Raw genomic sequence first — 14923 nt, 5'->3', positions numbered from 1 at the left:
TGCAGCTCAGAAATCACTAAGATGTAAGCTTCACAAATGAACATTGCAAATAGTAAATGGCAAATTTTCATTGTTCAGAATACCGGTAATCTGAACTATTCTATGCTATTAAGATAAAAGTTACTCGGAAATCAAGTTCTTGCTTCCAAAAAAAAAAAAAAAATGTACAAATCCTTCCTGCATGAAGTGTACTTCAGACTTTAACCTAAAAACATTCGAAGTATAAACACCAAAGGAAAATGAACAAGTCCCTCCCGCGTATATGAAGTTTACTTCAGACTTTAACTTATAAAAAAAAAACTGAGTATAAATGCCAAAAGAAATTGTACAAGTCTTTCCCGCGTATATGAAGTGTACTGCACAAATTTCAAAGTATCTGCGGTGTACATGCAGTGTACTATTTTCTTGTACAAGTCCCTCCTGCGTACATGCAGTGTACTCCTTAAATTTTCAGAGTCTGTGCTGCGTACTTGAAGTGTACTAGTGACCTCCTGCGTACATGCTGTGTACTCGTCGAAATAGTACGCGGCATGTACGCGGCATGCGGTGTATGTAAAATGTACTCCTCTGGCGTACTACTGTGTTCGCGGCATATACACAGCAAATACACAGCATGTACGCCACAGAGGCTTGCTTCTGTAAGGGACTGCTGCTGCGGGCACTCTGAGTCCAAACAATACTTGCTGTGTTTATTTTTGTAAAATGAATTCAAGAATAAATGAATTTGCTGCACTCTCACAGTCGAAAGTCATAACGTACTGCGGCACGGAGTATCCAGACAACATGCGGTGCATTGTAAATTCAGTTCAAGGATGAATGAACTTGTCTAAGAATGGTTCACCCCTATATCTCATGTTGATTTAATATGGTATAAATTTTTCATCATGGTTCATCCGTACCCTAAAATTTGTAAAATAATATTGTATTTCTTATTTATGAAGTGATGCTCACATTTTTGATGGGATTCAGATTCTTGTTGTTTTTTACTCAAAATTTGCTCTCTGTTCACCCTGAGAAACAAAAATTATCTTGGGGAGGTCCCATACTTCCACCAGCAAGAAGGGGGCACCCCTTCCCGCACCTTCCCCCATCTCGACCCACACTGGAAAAAAATCCTGGATCGGCCCCTGCTTCGTAGAGATGGAGTGTGGGTTTGCATATGAGGTCACTAGATTTAAGGTCAAGGTCACAGTTGCTAAAAATAGAAAAAATGGTTTTGACTCAATAACTGTATAGTTTGCATTGAAATATTGTATTGCTATTAAACCTGCCTATAGCCATATAATCAGGAGCTTATAGAAAAATCCTAGGTTGGGACTGTATATGGGTTTAAGGTCAGGATACCTTTTTTAATCTTCACACTTAAATATTTCAACGGTGGCGCAGTGGTCTAGAGCATTAAGGCAAAAGCTAATTTTTAGTCAGTTGAACGGAAGGGAAAGGGCCTCGGTTCAAGTCACACAGGTCAAAAAAAAAATCCCTTTTTTTTTTTTTTTTTTTTGCGGGGGTAATAAAAAGGACATTTTAATGCCATTTGGTCAAGGTCAAGGTCACATTTACTAAAAAAAAAAAAATTTTTTTTTTTTCTCAATGTGATCATTAAAAAGTTGGTTTCCACTTTATAATTTTAGTTTGAACTAACAAACTGCCTCCAAAATTTGTGTACTGCAAGCTTATTTCAATGATATTTGGGGTCACTGTAACCAAAAATATAAAAATTGCTACCACTCAATATCATCAGTTTGGTACACTTATTGTCAGTATACTTGATGGGTAGATAGCTTTTATCAAACACAAAGGTTGGGAATGTATTTGTGGTCACTTGGATCAGTGTCAAGGTCAGAGTAACTAAAAATAGAAAAATGGGGTCATAATAGTATTATTCGAAATAAAACATAGATTTTTGTGCAGTGAAGCGGAAGGGTGTTGGTTCAAATCTAACTGAGATCCAGAATTTTTTTTCTTTTTCCTTTGGTGATGACAATGACAAATTTTATTTGCTCTAAGGCCACCGGCCCATGCAAAACATACGTGTATACAACAATTATTTTCAAATTGCATATTATAGGTTATAAGCTTTGTATCGGGAAATATGCACTCGTTCTTCAGTGGAAATATTGCGCGACTTAAGGTGCATGTTGTCAGCAAAATTTGTGTTTAGGTAGCTTTTATCAAAGAATCCTAAATTAAATAGGGCAAGGATACATGTACTTTTCTTATACCTGTACTTTTGAATGGCATGATGGGATGCAGTCGGATATGTAGGCTTGTAATAGAACATGACCATTTTTAGCTCACCTGTCACAAAGTGACAAGGTGAGCTTTTGTGATCGTGCAGCGTCCATCGTCCGTCCGTCCGTCAGTCCGTGCATAAACTTTTGCTTGTGACCACTCTAGAGGTCACATTTTTCACAGGATCTTCATGAAAATTGGTCAGAATGTTCACCTTGATGATATCTAGGTCAAGTTCGAAACTGGGTCACGTGCCGTCAAAAACTAGGTCAGTAGGTAAAATAACAGAAAAACCTTGTGACCTCTCTAGAGACCATATTTTTCATTGGATCTGTATGAAAGTTGGTCTGAATGTTTATCTTGATGATATCTAGGTCAAGTTTGAAACTTAGTCAACTGTGGTCAAAAACTAGGTCAGTAGGTCTAAAAATAGAAAAACCTTGTGACCTCTCTAGAGGCCATACTTATGAATGGATCTTCATGAAAATTGGTCAGAATGTTTACTTTGATGATATCTAGGTCAAATTCGAAAGTGGGTCACATGCCATCAATAAGTAGGTCAGTAGGTCAAATAATAAAGAAAAACTTGTGACCTCTCTAGAGGCCATATTTTTCATGGGATCTGTATGAAAGTTGATCTGAATGTTTATTTTGATGATATCTAGTTCAAATTTGACACTGGGTCATGTGCCGTCAATAACTAGGTCAGTAGTTTAGATACCGGTAATAAAAAAAAAACTTGTGACCTCTCTAGAGGCCATATTTTTCACGGGATCTGTAGGTCAGAGACCACCAATTCAAAAAAGTACAGGGAACTTATTGGGAATGAGGTAAGTGTATACCTGGGAATAAGGTAACGTCTGTGCGTTCTGATTGGTCAGTCATGTAAACAAACCCAGGAAGTGATTATTTTTTCAAAATTGATATTTTTTCACCGCATTTACAGTATTTTATTACACATTTTGACAAAATATGCTACATTTTATGTGTATTGAAAAAAAGTTTTATCAAACCAATTTCTCCCGCCATGTCAATGATGTAAACAGGGAGTCATCTCATTCACACGAAAATTACTTAAATAAAGTATCTCTATTCATATGTTTTTCGTCCGATATTTTGGTAGAACTAAGATAGTTCTTGAAAAACTTGTAATTAGATATACATGTTTCGATGTATGGAAGGCTGTACACGCCATAATGTTACAATGTAAGTCTATGGGAAAACAATTGGTGGTCACTAACCTGTATGAAAGTTAGTCTGAATGTTTATCTTGATGATATCTAGGTCAGTTTTGAAACTGGGTCAACTGTGGTCAAAAACTAGGTCAGTAGGTCTAAAAATAGAAAAACCTTGTGACCTCTCTTGAGGCCATACTTTCGAATGGATCTTCATGAAAATTGGTCAGAATGTTCACCTTGATGATATCTAGGTCTGGTTCGAAACTGGGTCAGATGCCATCAATAACTAGGTCAGTAGGTCAAATAATAAAAAAACCTTGTGACCTCTCTAGAGACCAAATTTTTCATCGGATCTGTATGAAAGTTGGTCTGAATGTTCATCTTGATGATATCTAGGTCATATTTGAAACTGGGTCACGTGCGGTCAAAAACTAGGTCAGTAGGTCTAAAAATAGAAAAACCTTGTGACCTCTCTAGAGGCCATACTTTTGAATAGATCTTCATGAAAATTGGTCAGAATGTTCACCTTGATGATATCTAGGTCAAATTTGAAACAGGGTCACGTGCCGTCAATAACTAGGTCAGTGTGTCAAATAATAAAACCTCTCTAGAGGCCATATTTTTCAATGGATCTTCATGAACATTGGTCAGAATTTTTATTTTGATGATATCTAGGTCAGGCTCAAAACTGGATCACATGAGCTCAAAAACTAGGTCACTATGTCAAATAATAGAAAAAACGACGTCATACTCAGTTCAAAACTGGGTCATGTGGGGACAGGTGAGCGATTCAGGACCATCATGGTCCTCTTGTTTTAAAGAAACTGTTGGCATGATGCAAAGTTTGAAAAGCTGGTTTTCGTGGAATTTCCACATTTCTTGTCTTAGATATATTAATTCAGGATTTAATCAAATCCTTCATTGTAGAAAAAATTTTGACCCGAACGTGCAGAACCACCTTAAAGTTTTGCATGCAAGCTACTATCTCCAAAACTAATGCAGATATTGAATTGAAACTTCACATGATTGTGTCTTCAGTGTTATTGAACTAGGTGATAGCATCATTAGACAACTCTTGATTATAGTTTTTGATGAACTACTTTTTTTTACTGTTAAACCTAATCTAGGATGTATACTTCAATTTGCTGTAGACTTATTCTTATAAAAGTTGTTGAATTATAAGTTGAAAACATACTATATTATTTTGATGCTTTATAAAAGGTTTGGCATGCATTATCATATCGTTTGTATGACTGTAACTGCATAGAGTATGAACTGATGCTTTGTTCTATCTGCTACAGGGAGGTGGACACAGACGAGACAATGATAAGCGTGGTAGAGGTAAAAATGAAAACCGAGGCAGGTCAGCAACTGTATATTTACCTCCAGTCAGTGGGCAAAGAATAAGGTAAATACAATGTGTATCTCTACTGAAAGAAATTTCTGTTTTTTTCTGCCTTTTGTTCACAGGCATCCAGAAATACTGATCTGTTTCTGTAACATGGAAGAACATAGCCCTGGAACCTCACCAGATCACTATGGTATGGCACTGAACTTTAACCCATACCATGCTAAACATGACTGATTCAGCCTTTGCGACAAGTGTAGATCATGATCAGCCTGCACAGCCATGCAGTCTGACCAAGATCTGCACTGTTGGCCATTCAGTCAGTATCTTTTTAGTAAGCACCGCTTTTAAACAGTTAATGGTACTGTCTAAATTGAAAGATGGACAAGTTCATTATAGAAATTTAGCAGGGTAAAGGTAAAATTACAAATGCAGCAACCTGACTGATATAATAAAATATTGGCCCTGGAAACTGAGGCTTGCATTCTCCCATTGAACAATTATACTGACAGGCACTTAAATAAGAACTTTCAGTGCAGAAAAGATTTCCTGCAGACAATTTTGATTGAAGGAGAATATACTGAAATTATGTCTCTCCCCCTCTGGGGGAGACGTATTGTTTTTGCCCTGTCCGTCCGTACGTCACACTTTATTTCCGAGCAATAACTGGAGAACCATTTGACCTAGAACCTTCAAACTTCATAGGCTTGTAGGGCTGTTGGAATAGATGACCCTTATTGTTTTTGGGGTCACTCCATCAAAGGTCAAGGTCACAAGGGCCTGAACATTGAAAACTATTTCCGATCAATAACTAGAGAACCACTTGACCCAGAATGTTGAAACTTCATAGGATGATTGATCATGAAGAGTAGATGACCCCTATTGATTTTGGGGTCACTCAGTCAAAGGTCAAGGTCACAGGGGCCTGAACATTGAAAACCATTTCCGATCAATAACTAGAGAGCCACCTGACCGAGAATGTTGAAACTTCATAGGATGATTGATCATGAAGAGTAGATGACCCCTATTGATTTTGGGGTCACTCCGTCAAAGGTCAAGGTCACAGGGGCCTGAACATTGAAAACCATTTCGATCAATAACTAGAGAACCACTTGACCCAGAATGTTGAAACTTCATATGATGATGGTCATGAAGAGTAATGACCCTATTGATTTTGGGGTAACTCCGCACAGGTCAGGTACAGGGTCTGAACATTGAAAACCATTTCTGATCAATAACTAAGAACCACTTGACCAGAAATGTGAAACTTCATAGGATGATTGTCATGAAGATAATGACCCCTATTGATTTTGGGTCATTCCGTCAAAGGTCAAGGTCACCGGGGCCTGAACATTGAAAACCTTTCCGATCATAACTAGAGACCCCTTGACCCAGAATGTTGAAACTTCATAGGATGATTGTCATGAAGAGTAATAACCCCTATTGATTTTGGGTCACTCCGTCAAAGGTCAAGGTCACAGGGTCAGAACTCAGTACATTTCTGATCAATAACTAGAGAACCACTTGACCCAGAATGTTGAAACTTAATAGATGATTGATCATGAAGAGTAGATGACCCCTATTGATTTTGGGGTCACTCTGTCAAAGGTCAAGGTCACAGGGGCCTGAACATTGAAAACCATTTCCGATCAATAACTAGAGAACCACTTGACCCAGAATGTTGAAACTTCATAGAATGATTGGTCATGAAGAGTAGATGACCCCTATCGATTTTGGGGTCACTCCGTCAAAGGTCAAGGTCACAGGGGCCTGAACATTGAAAACGATTTCCGATCAATAATTAGAGAACCGTTTGATCCAGAATGTTGAAACTTCATAGGATGATTGTACATGCAAAGTAGATGACCCCTATTGATTTAAGGGCCAGTCCGTTAAAGGTCAAGGTCACAGGGGCCTGAACATTGAAAACCATTTCCGATCATTAACTAGAGAGCCACTTGACAGAGAATGTTGAACTTCATAGGATGATTGATCATGAAGAGTAGATGACCCCTATTGATTTTGGGGTCACTCCGTCAAAGGTCAAGGTCACAGGGGCCTGAACATTGAAAACCATTTTCGATCAATAACTAGAGAACCACTTGACCCAGAATGTTGAAACTTCATATGATGATTGGTTATGAAGAGTAGATGACCCCTATTGATTTTGGGGTCACTCCGTCACAGGTCAAGGTCACAGGGGTCTGAACATTGAAAACCATTTCTGATCAATAACTAGAGAACCACTTGACCCAGAATGTTGAAACTTCATAGGATGATTTGTCATGAAGAGTAGATGACCCCTATTGATTTTGGGGTCACTCCGTCAAAGGTCAAGGTCACCGGGGCCTGAACATTGAAAACCATTTCCGATCAATAACTAGAGAACCACTTGACCCAGAATGTTGAAACTTCATAGGATGATTGGTCATGAAGAGTAGATAACCCCTATTGATTTTGGGGTCACTCCGTCAAAGGTCAAGGTCACAGGGGTCAGAACTCAGTACCATTTCTGATCAATAACTAGAGAACCACTTGACCCAGAATGTTGAAACTTAATAGGATGATTGATCATGAAGAGTAGTTGACCCCTATTGATTTTGGGGTCACTCTGTCAAAGGTCAAGGTCACAGGGGCCTGAACATTGAAAACCATTTCTGATCAATAACTAGAGAACCACTTGACCCAGAATGTTGAAACTTCATAGAATGATTGGTCATGAAGAGTAGATGACCCCTATTGATTATGGGGTCACTCTGTCAAAGGTCAAGGTCACAGGGGCCTGAACATTGAAAACAATTTCCGATCAATAATTAGAGAACCGTTTGATCCAGAATGTTGAAACTTCATAGGATGATTGTACATGCAAAGTAGATGACCCCTATTGATTTTAGGGTCAGTCCATTAAAGGTCAAGGTCACAGGGGCCTGAACATTGAAAACCATTTCCAATCAGTAACTTGAGTACCACTTGACCCAGAATGTTGAAACTTCATAGGATGATTGTACATACAAGGAGATAACCCCTAATGATATTGGGGTCACTCTGTTAGAGGTCAAGGTCACAGGGGCCTGAACATGGAAAACCATTTCCAATCAATAACTTGAGAACCTCTCGACCCAGAATGTTGAAACTTCATAAGATGATTGTTCATGCAGAGTAAATGACCCCTATTGTTTTTGGGGTCACTCCGTTAAAGGTCAAGGTCACAGGAGCCTGAACATTGATAACCAGTTCCGATCAATAACTTGAGAACCACTTGACCCAGAATGTTGAAACTTCATAGGATGATTGAACATGCAGAGTAGATGACCCCTATTGATTTTGGGGTCAATCTATTAAAGGTCAAGGTCACAGGGGCCTAGTCATGTAAAATCATTTTTTGGAAATAACTTGAGAACCACTTGACCTAGAATGTTGAAACTTAATAGGATGATTGGACATGCAGAGAAGATGACCCCTATTTATTTTGAGGTCACTTGATCAAAGGTCAAGGTCACAGGAGCCTGAACAGTGACTTGAGAACCACTAGGCCAAGAGTGTTGAAATTTAGCGGGATGACTGGACATGCCAAGTAGATGATCCCTATTGCAGCCAACCATCAGTGTCTCTTTGACTTTCGCTCCTGACCCCTATTGACTTCTTGCCTATTGGACTTTGCATTTGGGGAGACATGCGCTTTTTTACAAAAGCAATTTCTAGTTCTATTTTGGATGGAAAAAAAAGCACAATTATGGTAGTAACTTGCATAGAAATTATATTCCAAGATAATTTGGAAATAAATGACATAAACATGATGATTCATTTTCATGTATCTTCAGACTTGGAGGTGAAAACAGAACATTTACTTCTGGAAATATAGAAGTCTTTGTGCGAAATAAGTGGGGTATAGTATGTGATGATGCCTGGGAAATCGATGATGCAGATGTTGCATGCAGGCAGCTAGGATTCAGTGGGTAAGTTGTTTTTGAATATCTTGTTTTACTGGCTGATATTTTCCTTCATTTACTCTAAAACTTAAGTAATAGATAATTTATGTTCCCTTTTGCCAGTGGAGTTAAAAAGCACTGCCCTTTTGATGCTTATTTGACTACCTTTTATCCTGGAAAAATATTGAATTAAATTTTGGGGAACTTTCTTCCCTTTTTCCAATTGAATTACAAAACACTGCCCTTTTGATGTTTATGTGACTGCCTTTTATCCCAGAAACAAATTGCATTAAATATCAGGGAACTTTCTTCCCTTTTTCCAGTGGAATTACAAAACACTGCCCTTTTGATGCTTATTTGACTACCTTTTATCCCGGAAACATATTGAATTAAATTTCAGGGAACTTTCTTCCCTTTTTCCAGTGGAATTACAAAACACTGCCCTTTTGATGTTTATGTGACTACCATTTATTCCATATTACTCGACATAAAATAAGAACATGTACCATTCTTTGTCTTTTATTTATCTCATTGTTATACTGTTAAATGTTTTAAGATCATATAACACATTATGAGGAACAAATGACTTAAAATACTTGATATCTAAATTAATATATTCTACATCTGCTAAGGTAAATGTATCAATAGATCTGAGAAAAACATTGAAAAGTTAAGTTGGCATGTTTTTGGCCGCTCTATCTTCAAGCGAGAGGAGACCAGGTGCAAGCATGAGACAACACGCAATGCGATGACCCCTAAAAACCGCAGACGGCACCCAGCACACGGACCACACCCGAATGTGTGACAGCAGACCTCAGCTCACCACGGCTCCGCACCAAAACGATGCCACGAAGCAAGTCAAGAGCTGCTCCCAAACACTCAGTGCTAGAAAGCTGTCTGATATATGTCTGTGCTAAAACAAGAACGACAATATTGGCATTATTGTCCACGAAAACGGCACGCGTTAAATATTCATGAGACAGCCCAATTCTTCAGCTAGTAAAACTAAAATACGGACTGACCGGGCCTACCACACAAAACACCAACTGATGCACCCCGGGACACACTTCACCTTGCAAGAAGCAACGCAACATAGGCACCACACAACATTATAGTGAAGCATTACAGACAACGGAATGCAACCAGGGCCTCACCAGTACCATTGTGATGCATTACAGACACTTCATATCGCAAGAAACAACGCAACATAGGCATTACCAACACTATAGTGAAGCACTACGGACAACCGAATGCAACTTGGGCCTCACCAGTACCATAGTGATACATTACAGACACAACCTAGGTTTTGCCAATACTGTAATTATTCACTATAGAAGCTTCACTACGCAAAAAAGCAAAGCAAACTAGGCATCACCAGAACCTATAGTGGTGCACTACAACCACTTCACAAGCAAGCAACGCAACGCAACGCAATGCAATCTAGGACTCGCCAGTACTATAAGGACGAAATCCTAGTGACCCGAAGCAACTTCAGGTCAACCAACCTTAAATAGCAAGGTGCATCTTTTGCAATGAACAACCTTTGGTGCACTGTTTAAGACAATAATGCCCTTGTGATAGGCCCGATAAAGGCAAACATAGCTTCACCAAACTGAGCGGACCGTGTCCATAACTGACAGACGACAACGCTAATTACACTGAACTGTTCGAATAAAATTCATCACACCAAACGCATAGATATATCTATAGTTCGGCGTCTACCGTATAAATCGCCACAAAACATACACCCAACCGGTTATTGTTTAGCAATCTAATTAACTCGATATCTCGCCTGATCCCCTCAATTCAACATTATTTGAGCGACAGTCCTAACATTTAAGGTATAATTACCGATTCATAAAAATTACAAAACACATAAATAACTGCCAGTGAGCCTTATCTTTTATCTAGAAGCTAAGATATAAATGAAAATACCTAAGCTAAAGTAATACACAAGTTCATGTAATTTCTTTCCTATATATTCTTTTACAGAAAATGTCTTAAACATTAATTTAATTTCCGATATCCTAAAAAAGCACACAGTTCCAGTTAAAAACATTCTAATGAATGCTGTTATTTATCAACACAATACACCTGAATACCATAAATCGGGAACTATCCAAAAGTTAATTTCCAGGAAGTATCTACGGTACTTTGAAGTTCCTTCGACTTGGCTTCTATCACAGAACATTCATTCGTAACTTCTTTGAGTATGATTATGATTGGGATATCGGAGACTTCACAGTGTACGTTGCACTAACAGCTCACTGACATCTTCAATAAATGCCATATAAGAAATCTGTACCCTGAAAGTATAATACAAAACGCAGCAAATCTGACACAAATTTCTCCAGAATGTCAGGTCTTTCACCAAAAAACTAAGTTAACCATAAAAAACTACTGCATTAGCAACTTTAGGGGTGTGGCGGGAGGGTAAGTTTATCTTTACTGAACGACATGTAGAAGAACTGTAGATTCTGTCAGTCAGTGTATAATAACGGTCTATTTGCCCTTTCAGACGCAATGTGAGAAATCTGCAGGGGCTTTTTGCTTTTATATCAAACAACTGGCTGTGTTCTCGGCTCGCTGAACATGCACATCAGTACTGTATTGATAAAACGAGAACCAGTTCAACTGAATAATAAAGGCCGATTAATCCCGAATCCTTAGCAACTAACAAACATTTTAAGTCTCGAGGAATAAATGAAATTATTTTAAAGAAATAATTTATATTATTCCATATTACTCGACATAAAATAAGAACATGTACCATTCTTTGTCTTTTATTTATCTCATTGTTATACTGTTAAATGTTTTAAGATCATATAACACATTATGACGAACAAATGACTTAAAATACTTGATTTCTAAATTAATATATTCTACATCTGCTAAGGTAAATGCATCAATAGATCTGAGAAAAACATTGAAAAGTTAAGTTGGCATGTTTTTGACCGCTCTATCTTCAAGCGAATGGAGACCAGGCGCAAGCATGAGACAACACGCAATGCGATGACCCCTAAAAAAAACGCAGACGGCACCCAGCACACGGACCACACCCGAATTAAAGCATCTCTGTGACCGCGGCAAATCTCAAGTAAAATGCAATGAATCTGCACGAAAGAAATTATAGCGAACGCATAAAATATAGGTAAACATTCAATCCACACGGCCAGCCAATCGCTGGAGTCGAAAATATCATGCGGTGTTACCGAAAGATACTGTAATATTTCTAATACGAATGATCAGTACGTACAGGACAAACTAATTAAACATATTGATGCACTTATCCCTAATAGCATAAATCTGAACAACATTTTACCGGGAAAAAAGTTGCTGTGGCATAACACATTATAGTGTGATTTGGTTTAACCGTAAAAATCTTGGGCAAACTAGATCTTAACAAAATAGTTCGATGTTAGGTTATTTATGACGTCAGAACTTCTGAATCACAGTAAGTAGTCATGTAGTAGTCATGAAAAGTTATTTGTTTTATTTGCGTGTATACATGGTAAAAGTACATACATAGTTTCAAATCACCAGAAATTCGTAATTTCGGATATTGTTTAATAGTTTACCTAAATCAATGAAGAATTGTATCAACTTTTGGCACACACAAGTTTTATTTGAATTTGTGTCCAAATTGTGAAATAATTGTCATAAATTTAAACCTCTAGCATGTAAAGCCTCGGTAGCGATGAACATTTTCTCAGAAATTGCTTGAACTATTTGGTCTTTTGAATGTTTGACTCGGGGGATATTGCCCATAAGAAAATACTATCTTAATATTTCATAGAATCGTGTTAAATTAATTGAATTATGGGCAAGCTACACTGGTTTCGTGGTGTATTTTCAACAAAATAAAATCCCCTTTCTGATTTGTCTTAGAATTTATTAAACGTATAACCAAATACTGTCCGTAAAAGACAGGTCAGCCTCTTCTCTAAATACCGGATCCCACCGACGCTTGAATCTACCAGTACACTTAATTAATCTAAATAGGTGGCCTGCCAAAATAGGCTAATATGAAAACAACTGTAAACATCCTTTATTCGTAGTTATAATAAATCTGCAATAAAACAGGTTTATATCTGCCGCCGCAAAAATGAATTTGATTCGGTATGACAACCCTTTAATAGATTACTGAAAACACTCTCATATAAAAACTAATGAAAAATAATGCTAAACTTTGATAAGAACCCTTACACTAAACCATACGTCATGAATAAACATGATTTCACTAAGTATAGGCTATACTTTTACCGGTTATAATTGTCGAAATATTTCAAATGCTTTTAAAAGCAGTGCTACACATTATATCAGAGAATCGGTAGAGATTTCCGACCAATAAAATAAAATGTGTATTTATACTTCTTTGTTCTAAATAAGAATGTCTTGAACTTTTCAATTCGAAGGCGAAGCAGGCCATTTCAAATGCCATTAAAACGACCAGGCACGTGATTGGTTTTGAGTAAAAATATTTATATGAAGGCACCAACATAATCGCCACTGAATTTGATTTCTTTATTCGACAAGTCGGTACCCCAGATAAATGGGGAATAATATAATAGTTCTAGAACAATTCTATCGGAAGTTATGCCACATTTATGCCACGTGTCAGGCAACAGTTTGCGTGACACCAATGACCTTTAATCCAAACCTTCACCCCAAGCATTTGCAGAAAAAACAACTGTTTACCTGATTGGTAATCCAAAAATAGTCCTGAAAAAAAACGGGTATACCAACTGTAATATCGCAAGAATCCTAGTATTGTTAAATCTAAACAAATCTCAACCCTTATGTGGTGATAGGCTTGCTAAATCAACAGAATGAGTCGGATGAAGCAGAGACGAAACAATCCACATACACCTGCAGTCCTGAATAAAAATTATTCTGTGAAACATTCAATGTTTTTTTTTGTTTGTTTTTTTTTTTAATTTACTTTCTGAAGTGTAGTGGTCAGAATTCGGATCACCATCTGTAGGTCTACAAATCAAGCTCTGAACCCCAAAATTTCAATCATTATTGCTTTGTTCTTTCGTTTGCCAACTGCTATCAAATCCTTAAATACATTTTAAGCCGCAAAAAACCCCCTCCAGTAAAATCGTCTAGATAGTTCTGCTGTTTGCCTGATTTCATGTTTGATTTCAACACAAAATTCTTAAATGCCCACCAGACCTAGTAACCATTTTTTTTTTTTTTTTTTTTTTTTTAACCACGGAAACTTCATGAAAATCATTCTTAAATTACAAGTAATATACAGCCATGATGGATAATTAAGGCCCTTCCTAAATAAATGAGTTTTACAGCTTCATATGCAAAAACTTATTCAATCAATCTCTTATCATCATAGTTTTAAGAGCATAGCATAGAATGACTACTTTACACTGAAGAAACCAAATGTGTTCGAAATTTAACTTAATACATTAATTTCTGTACATATTGTTACATTGATTAAATATAGTATTAAGTCATTAAATACCTTGTTTTGGCCTAATCTATGTCACCGTCAACTTGTTACTAAATACTTGTATACTTCAATCTTTTCATGCAAATCATGTAAAACTACTAATAAACTTTGATAATGTGGCAGTTGAGTCCAGTAAGTCCAGGGATGTTCAAAGATAATCCGCCATAGATCTATTGCAAAGCAATTATTGGATTTACCTGTATTGGACAATAAACAGTGTCGATTGTATTCAGGTCAACTGCCACATTATCAAAGTTTATTAGTACCGTCATGGAAATACAAAAGAATACAGGTATTTTGTGGCGTATCTTTAAATCCTAGCAAATTTTGCAATGTTATCCATTCCTCAAAAGGAAGTGTTGTATCAAAATAAAAACTTTCTGTGTCAGTCAAGTGTTTGTGTTAGCAGAGAAGACTATTAAACGTACTAAATGGTATGCGTTTTGCGTTTTTTGATGACAAGTCCCTTGACCTAGATCTTGACCTATTTTAGAAATTTAACAGCTGTTATTTTGGGTCAATATCGTCTACTTTGACCGGTGAATTTGCTAAGTTAACTATATCGATATTTTTTTTTTTTTTTTTTTTTTTTTCTTTTTTTTAGCTCTGAGACGAAATTTCATTTAAACTTCATCTCCGGGCGCGACCCCAATCTTGACCCCTTAAATGTCTCTGAAATGTTCTACTTGCAAATTATCCCGGGATGTGGGTTTTGATACTTCACTGAAAAGTTATAATGACTGCAGGACACTCCCAAATGTGGAGC

The 14923-nt window shown here is 37.2% G+C and overlaps 1 protein-coding gene across 1 annotated transcript in view; it reads left to right on the top strand.

Annotated features, from left to right (window-relative positions):
- LOC123563518 (uncharacterized) overlaps nucleotides 1-14923 on the top strand; it is a 63474-nt gene that overhangs the window by 3158 nt on the left and 45393 nt on the right. The window contains exons 2-3 of the mRNA XM_045356359.2: nucleotides 4712-4818; nucleotides 8580-8714. Of these exons, the coding sequence (XP_045212294.2) occupies nucleotides 4712-4818; nucleotides 8580-8714 (242 nt within the window). The remainder of the gene's footprint in view (nucleotides 1-4711; nucleotides 4819-8579; nucleotides 8715-14923) is intronic.

This window comes from Mercenaria mercenaria, chromosome 2 (assembly GCF_021730395.1).
Source record: "Mercenaria mercenaria strain notata chromosome 2, MADL_Memer_1, whole genome shotgun sequence".
In the NCBI taxonomy this organism is placed as follows: domain Eukaryota; kingdom Metazoa; phylum Mollusca; class Bivalvia; order Venerida; family Veneridae; genus Mercenaria; species Mercenaria mercenaria.
The sequence above is the reverse complement of the archived record's forward strand: the minus strand, read 5'-3'. Positions and strand labels throughout refer to the sequence as shown.